Raw genomic sequence first — 8809 nt, 5'->3', positions numbered from 1 at the left:
ATTAAGAAAACTAATTAAATTAGTAATTAATAACAAAAGTATGTTGTTTTTCTTAAACTACCTTATTTAGTCATGTGTTAAAACTACCTCATCATAAAAATTATCTTAATATATATGCAATCGATGATGATACTTTAAAGAATAAGTTATAAATTTGAAAAACATAGTAGATATAATTTTATATTTAAGATCAAAACAAATCTTTTGCCTAACCCCTATATTTAAGATCATACATAGTGTGTATATTAAAATATATTATAATCACACTATTTAGAATCTATTAATATTGTTGTTTACTACTTAAATTTTTTTTAATGCACTGCAATCATGCTGAGTTAGTTTCATAAAATTAATAAATATTTCTCACTCATTTATGTTCACATTTTCATTTATTGGATTAATTTATGGGGAACAAGCTCATTTGGCTTTTGCTTCCATTTCAGATGTAACTCGATCCGTATGTCTGCTATACACATCAACCTTCTTCTGTCAACAGGTTCTAATAGACATTCATTCTTCTGCATGTACCCCACTAATGCGTGCCTCCACATCATTTGAAACATAATGATCACAATTCTGAATTTATGAACCACCATAGTTTTGACAGAGTAGGAATGTGTTGGCAGGCCAAGATCTCACTCAAGATTGAGGATCATTTTCCTGTTAAATTCTGTGATCCTTGATATAACTACATACTGAATTTAAATCTCCAGTCCTGCTGCAAATCTGTATAAACATGAAATAAGAAACTAAATAATGTTAGAAATATATATCAGATAATCAAGGAACCCAACAGCTACCGGTAAAAACAGGAAGAGGAATGACCTCAAAGCGCAGCACAATAACATAAATATTTTTCGTCTCTAAAGTTTCTAGAGAAAAGGCTAATATTACAGCTACCAACCTATTAGCAATGCTCAGATTTATTCACCAACTTAGCAGGGATTTAAAACTTAAATTTAGAGAGGTAAAAGGAAACAAAACAATACTCAAACACCACAATTAATGTAAACATTATTCACCAAGCATATCTTGGGAAATATAGACATGCGTGAGATATGATATTATGTTTAACAGAGTAACAATACACTCATAGTGCCCAACCAGTTTGAAGAGTTGGCTACAAATTAGTGAAAGTTAAATTCATATATATATTTGTGAAACATAATTCATATAAGTTACCCAAGAAAAGACATGCACCATTTGCATCATGCATGTGGATTGTGCATAATTTATCAGAAACATAAAATTGCTAGCTAAGAGCAGTTTTAACCATTGTGTAAAAAGTAAACCAATTCATTGTTCAGCTTCCTTGTTCCTCATTCATCGGTAAAGCTGCTCAGTTGGTAGAGTGAGATTTCCAAAAAGTAAAAAAGTCAGTAACCAACTTTATGGAACACATGAACCACAAAATAATGGTGCACATTTACCAACCACAACAGCACACATGACCCTGATTATGCACTCCACATATTGCATGGCAGATATTGCCCAAGAGCTTCATTTGTCCCCTGTATTGTAGATATCAAAAATTTGCTCTCACAATACCGGGGCTACTTATGCAAGAATAATTCCAATTAACAAAACACGAATAGCGGTTCCAAAGTAAACCAACATGAAACGTAGGACAACAAATCACATCAATAAGACATGAAGATGCTGACTGACATAAAGAAAGAACTTCAATATTTCAATTGTAGTAATATGAGAATTAACGAATTATCATCTTTTTGACACAAACAGGATACTCATAATAAGTTTAATTAAGAACATTACAAGTGGATAGATAAAACCACTAACTAAGAAAACAAAAACAACTAATTCATAACTTATAGATTAAGGCCATTGACTTCTTATAGAATTTTTCACAGCACGGAGTAGATAATGAAAAATTGAAAGCACATTATTGCAACTCAGAAAAAGTACACAAAACCACTTCAACTCAACTTTAGAAATGGACATAAGAACCAAATAAGACATAAGAAAGTTTTAAAATAAAGCTGAATACATGAGGGAGCCTTTTTTTAAATAAAAACTACGCATAATAATTTTATAACAAAAAGCAACAGCGAACTGCAAGTCAACATTATTCACTTCATTTCTACCTAAAGGTTGACATGAGGGAGCACTTGTTACAAAGCTTAACAAAAAGTTTCATATTATTCAGCAGACAGTACCAAAAAAACATGAAAACTTTAAAATTTAACGAACAAAAGAAACTTCAAAGAAGTGACTTGAAGTGCAAGCTGGACCCTCAGTAAGTATGCGTACTCTTTTTCTGGGGTGCAGGGGAGCTTCATACAGCTCTCCCTGATCAGATTGAACTTTCTTAAGCTTTGGATCTCAATCAAATATATTATCATTTCACATCCAATCAACTAACATATTATTACCAACCAAATATATTATCATTTCACATCACATATCTACCTCTGAGAATAATTTTAGATCTCTATATTCAGGAGAGTCAATCATAGCACATATATTTATCCTGGAGGTCAATGCCTTAACTTGCTAATATATTTATATCAATAATCAATACATACATATATATATTTACTAAAAAAAATATACATTCGTGTGTGTACACCCATGTATAGTTGCATAAAATAAGGATACCTATTTTCTTAGACACTTGGCGTGCATCTGAAATCTATCTTTCAATTAGTAGCAAAGTCAGGCATTAATTAATTATCATTTCATGTGTCCTCTGCTTTACTACTATAGAATCTCTACTGGTCATTTTCTCAGACACTTGGCGTGCATCTTCAAGCGTACATTTTTCTTCCCGTGATGACTGGGTAACTGCGGGTGCAGAAATAAACAATCAACAATAAGAATTAAATTCCAGTAGTAGCAAGAAGCAGTATAAATGCCTGACTTGCAAACATTTGAAATTTAACATTCGTGATACCCCTTTGCCTCTTCCAATACCAAAGGTAAGCTCTGGGGATGGATAATGAACACCTGACGGTGAAATACATAAACGTTCAGTCTATTTTGTGAAGAATTTCAAAAAAGGAAAATCCATTACAGAACAATAAAATACACTAAAATAAAAGGCAAAATCAAAACTATGAGGAATACTGAAGGGGTTATGTAGAAAAGTGAAGGGAAGAAGAAAGCTTGAATTTACCTGCAGGTTCTGCCCCATAAGCACTCCTTGGTGTTATATGATCCATCTAGGGGTGTTCACGGGACGGATCGGGACCGGAACAGGCCCGTCCCGGTTCCGTCCCGATGAACAGTAACGGGACAGAAAATCTGTCCCGTGTCCCGGCCCGTCCCGGGGTTGTCCCGGTCCCGGACGGGACGGGCGGATCCGGGACGGGACCGGGACGTCCCGAAATTTTTTTTTAAAATTTTTTTAAAAAAAATCTGATTTTTTAATTATATTTTTTTTGAGCTTAAATCTTATAAAAACATCTTTTTTATTTGTTTGGGCACTCTTAAACAAAAGCTCAAAATATTACATATAATAGTTATTAAAAACTCTAAACAAAAGCTTTTAACACAATAAAAACTTGCTAAAAATTCTAATCATCAATAATCTCAAATCATTAACAAATATAAAAACTCTAAATAAATATATCCATAGTTCCATACAATAGTCTCAAATCTTAAAAAAATATGAAAAAAATGATATTATATAAAAACTTAAAAAAATTAAATTTTTTTTTTTAAAAAAGGGACCGGGACGGGACGACCCCGTCCCGTCCCGGTCCCTTTTTTGTCCCGTTCCGGTTTGTCCCGTCCCGAAAAATTTCGAGACGGATCTGTCCCGTCCCAATAAGACCGGGACCGGAACGGGCCGACCGGGACGGGCCGGCCTTGAAAACCCCTAGATCCATCTCTACCCTCACCCAACGACTGACGGCATTAGAGACAGCGAAGTCAAGATCCCACAGCTGGTTTGTAAGCGAAGGAGAAAGAAAAATTCATCCGCGAAACTGAGGAAGAGAGAAAAAAGAGAAATGGGAGGAAGACAATGGGAGCACGTGAAGGGGAGAGTAAAAACTGAGGAATGGATAACTTGGAAAGGAAGAGGCATAGGACAGTGAAATCTTGCCGCTTTTGAAATAAAAGAGAGAGAGGATAGAGATGGAGGGAATTTTAAATTTTGAATCTCACATTTTCACACTTCAGCTGAAGCACGCGGAAAACGCGTCAGACACAAAATGAAAAAAAAATGCACGCAAGCCGAGAAAATGAGCCTCCACTGTTCATAAGCTGCTACTGTTCATAGAACAGTATTATGAGGGATTAGCCATTGTGGATATGAAGTTAAGCCGGCTGCAGCTTGATTTTTATTTAGTACTACAGGTTGATTTTCCTTTCCGAAGGGATATCCTGGGACCACATCTGGATGAATGCATTTGATAGTGTTGAGATGATAACAAAACGACATACTATTCTGATCCTTAATATAAAACTTATTTAACTATTTTGATTAGATTAAGAAAATTACGTAAGTTAGTTAATCATAAAAAATGACATGTTTTTCTTAAAATATCATAATCATCTTCTTTAATATCATCTCTCCCTCTTCTACTTGATTATAGTTGAGAGAGTATTCATAGGGATAATTTAGAAAAAATTGATAAATATAAAAAATATGTCTTATATTTAAGACCAAAATTAACTAAATAATTAGGTCATATATTAAAGACCAGAAGAGTAATTCATAATGAGTCTACTAAAAATGAAAACCTTGGTTCATACAAAGGATTCTCGGAAAGAACAAAATTTTGGGCCATCCATAAATAATAGATGAAAATTTGGGCCTAATGAATACGAGAAAATAAACAAAAATTTTATACATCTATAAATATTGCTAAAAATTGGCTAAGCAGCTGATGTGGCATTGAAAGAAGCTTTAATTCGTGCATGAAGGATTCATGAAAAGAAAAAAGAGAGAGAGAGAACTCTTCAGCAAAACTAATCAAAGTGTCCATCTAACCGAAGTTATTCAAGCTTTCTTAACTCTAAAAGCAACATACAACACAAAGCATGAGATAGTTATGTATAGATAGTTACAATCCAAAGCTAGCTATTCGTTACAATTATTAAATATACCAAATCCATATATAGGGAAGTGTCATAAGAGCTATCCACTAATTCATATGACAATGTTGAAAGTGGATAGGTTTTGCTTAATTGCAAGCAACTCTGCTAACAACATCTTTGGTACCCATTCTTTCACCAGGCAATTTTGCACAACATGCCACTCCAATCCCCGCATAGCTAGCAAGACACTCTTCAATTTTTTGCTCTGTATTTGAATTCAACGTAACTTTCCTTTGGCCTCTATTAGATAGAATAAGCAAATTTGGATCCACAATCTCAAGGACTCCATCTAGTAATGCTAGCTTGCAGAATTTGGGTAGGCTTAAATCCTCACGAAACACACTATCTGTTGGCTTCTTTCCAGTGAGCATCTCTAGCAACAGAATCCCATAGCTGTAGATATCCCCTTTTGTTGTAACTTGGACACTTTTTCCATACTCTAACAAAACATTAATATTCTTTAGAGAATGCAAAAGCCCATATAATACTTGGAGTTATTCTTAGGTGAAAATGGACCATTTCTAGATAAGCATTTCACTAATATACAAACGTGTAGTTAGTCTTAAAATTCAGCACGCAACTAATTATTACTAGATAATAAGTGAAGTACATATTGAATAACATAAAAACAACAATGTAAGGAGAGTCATACCTGGAGGAATATACCCAATTGTTCCCTTAATTGCTGAAGATGTAGTTTGGCCCTCATCAGAGTAGCCTGTAACTTCATGAAGAAGCCTAGCCAATCCAAAATCTCCTAAGTGTGCGACCATATCATCACTAAGAAGAACATTACTTGGCTTGATATCACAATGAACAATAGTTTCCTCAAAACCATGATGAAGATAATCCAAAGCATGAGCCACATCAATAGCTACATCCAATCTTTGTTTGAAATTCATATATAAATTTTTGGGTTGACCAAGTTTGTTTGCAGACAACCAATTCTCCAAGCTCCCGTTAGGCATGAACTCATAAACAAGGGCCTTAAAATCATTGCCATTGTAATCAACCCTTGAACATGAAGTCAGAATCTTTAAAAGATTCCTATGCCGGACTTTACTAAGAGTTTTGCATTTTGTGATGAAACTCTTTGACACCCCATGTACTTGAAGATTTAGCACCTTCACAGCAACAAAACCTTCAAAGTGTTGAAGAGTTCCTTTGTATACATAACCAAAGCTTCCTACACCAACCAAACTGGATGAAGAAAATCCATCAGTTGCATCATGTAGCTCTTTATAAGAAACCCTCAAATGAGCATTTTGTGGGGAATATGTGGAGGAGGACAATTTTCTCCGTCTTCTTCTCTTGCAAATGATCAGGAAAATTGCAAAAGAAGCAAGGGAACTACTTACCACAATGATAAGGATAATGATTTTGAAATGCTTCTTCCCCTTACTTGGGCATGTAGGTAGCTTTAGTTGAGCAATTCCACCACAAAGATTATCATTTCCTGTGAATGAAATAGCTGTGATGTTACCAAACACCCCTCCTTTTGGAACCTCACCATAAAAATGGTTGTGAGATAGGTTCAAGGTCTCCAATATTGGAAGATCTTTTAGTTGTTACGGAATTGTGCCTGACAAGTTATTGTTAGAAAGGTCTAAGTTGATGAGAGATTTCAAGGAACTGAACGATGAGGGGATAGTTCCATGAAGGAAGTTCCCACTCATATCAAGACCTGTCAATTGTAAGCATTCCCCAAGTTCCATTGGAATATCACCAGAAAAACTATTTTTACTCAGACGTAATTCCACTAATTGCTTCATGTTACCAATCTCATATGGAATGGGACCAATGAAGGAATTGGAAGACAAGTCAAGATAAATTATGCTTTCTAATTGACCAAAAGTTAGCTTTGGTATATTCCCGCTCAAGTTACTATCAGCTATGTCCAAGAATTTCATACCTTTGCAATATTTGAGGCTTATTGGAATAGTTCCCTCAAAATTATTTATATACAACTTAAGTCTAAACAACCTAGTAAGATTTCCAAAGATATCAGGAATCCTACCAGATAATTGATTTGCTCCTAGATATAACTGCCCAAGGTTTTCAAGCTTTCCAATCGAATGTGGAACTGTGCCTTGGAGGAAGTTACGTCCTAAATGAAGGGTCATTAATCCATCTAGTTGCCCAATCTCATTAGGTATGCCTCCAGTGATATGATTGAATCCCATACTCAGCCTTTCAAGCTGCGAAGAGAGATTCCCAATTGAATTTTGTAATACACCGCTAAATCTATTAAATAGCATCTCTATTTCTTGCAATTGACTACAATTTGTTAATGATGAAAGGAAATCTAGATCATGACCTTCTTCACTCCCAAAATTATTTGTGTGAATCTCAAATATATGAAGCTTTTGTAGTCTTCCCAAAGAGGTAGGGACTAGACCCCTAAAAGCATTTTCATATATTGCAAATAATTGCAGTTGAGAGATGTTGGATAATGAAGCTAGAATAGTTCCCGTCAACAAGTTGTGTCCTGCATAAAAATATCGAAGATTTGGAAAAGCAAGGCCAATATTTGATGGAATAGTTCCAGAAAAGTGGTTGAAATCAAGACTTAAGTTTTCCAGCGAGAAAGATTATAAAGTGAAAAAGGGATTATACCAGAAATATTGTTGTCACCAAGATAGAGCTTGTATAAATTTGAAAGCCCCTCGAGAGTTTGAGGTATACTTCCCTCCAAATTATCATGTGCAAGAGACAAATGCTCCAATGATGAAAGATTTCCCAAGGAAGGTGGTATTTCGCCATGAAATTCATTATCACCGAGATTCAACCTTGTAAGTTGTTGCATAAATCCAAACCAGAAGGGAATTTCGCCAGTCAAATTATCGGAAGTGAAGTAAATTTGCTGGAGTTTGGAACAATTCGCCAACTCTAGAGGGACTTCTCCCTCGAGCTAATTTTTTATCAAATATAGATATTGCAGTCATCTAAGATGGCCAATCTGTTTGGGAATTTGACCATGCAATCCATTATACGAAAGATTAAGCAGTTTAAGAAAGGTTAAGTTACCTAATGCTGGTGCAATAGTGCCCTCCAGATTTTGATTTGTCAAGTTTAAAGCTGAGACTCTCATGTGACAGAGACTGCATGTAACGCCTTGCCATTTAGAAGTGGACGGAATCATTCCAAGAAGACAGGGCTTCTGGGTTACCATCTATTAACTTATCTTTCAGAGCAAGCAAAGCAAGCCTATCAGTCGCTGCCCCAGTGGCCGTGGCATCTCCAATATGCAATAGAATTTGAGAAGCTATGCACAGCAAGAAACTAGTGGTAGTAATGTGGGGGATCATTTTGATTGTAGCAAAGGAATCCACAAAATGAAGTCGCATGCTCAACAACTAGACATGCGGTGATAGCCTTATGCTGTCTCTCTGGTAATTATTATAGGATCTAATGTGCCATTAAAATTGAAATACAAACTATATCTTATATTAAACACGGAAAGTAATGAGTTATTAAAGGCATTGACGGCCAAACCTCAAGTCACAAGGTCAAAAATGAGCCACGTACTATATGGACATGATTGACGGGGGAGGGGACCGCCTTGAATGCGCTAGGTACTGTACTATTGACTAAAGCCTCCATAATCGGGAAAGGCATCATTGCATTTTGACAAGCTATGTGGCGCGGAGAATCATAGACGATCGCACTTGTGGAGAACAAATCTGTAAAATGAAGCGACATCACAGAAGCTGCACATATTCATCGTATCCGTTCACGGCTT

The 8809-nt window shown here is 35.5% G+C and overlaps 1 protein-coding gene and 1 long non-coding RNA gene across 3 annotated transcripts; both read right to left on the bottom strand.

Annotated features, from left to right (window-relative positions):
• Window positions 1-247: 247 nt before the first annotated feature.
• Window positions 248-3184, bottom strand: LOC114740719 (uncharacterized). Of its 2 annotated transcripts, XR_003739712.1 has the most exons (4): window positions 3137-3184; window positions 2620-2967; window positions 1274-1511; window positions 248-726 (listed from the first exon to the last, which is right to left on the bottom strand). It is a non-coding gene; the product is annotated as an uncharacterized LOC114740719 (long non-coding RNA). The 2 variants fall into 2 exon arrangements; XR_003739709.1 differs by lacking the exon at window positions 3137-3184 and having other exon boundaries at window positions 2620-3128.
• A 1743-nt stretch (window positions 3185-4927) lies between these two features.
• LOC114740748 (receptor kinase-like protein Xa21) lies at window positions 4928-6635 on the bottom strand (the record flags this gene model as incomplete). Its single annotated transcript, XM_028928961.1, has 2 exons — window positions 4928-5506; window positions 5720-6635. Coding segments are annotated over 2 exons (1269 nt in total), but the record flags the coding sequence as incomplete, so codon positions are not given.
• Window positions 6636-8809: the final 2174 nt, after the last annotated feature.

This window comes from Neltuma alba, unplaced genomic scaffold (genome assembly GCF_004799145.2).
Source record: "Neltuma alba isolate B1F8T4 unplaced genomic scaffold, ASM479914v2 tig00000574_pilon, whole genome shotgun sequence".
Lineage (NCBI taxonomy): Eukaryota > Viridiplantae > Streptophyta > Magnoliopsida > Fabales > Fabaceae > Neltuma > Neltuma alba.
Note: the sequence above shows the minus strand (reverse complement) of the source record. Positions and strands in the feature narration are given on the sequence as shown.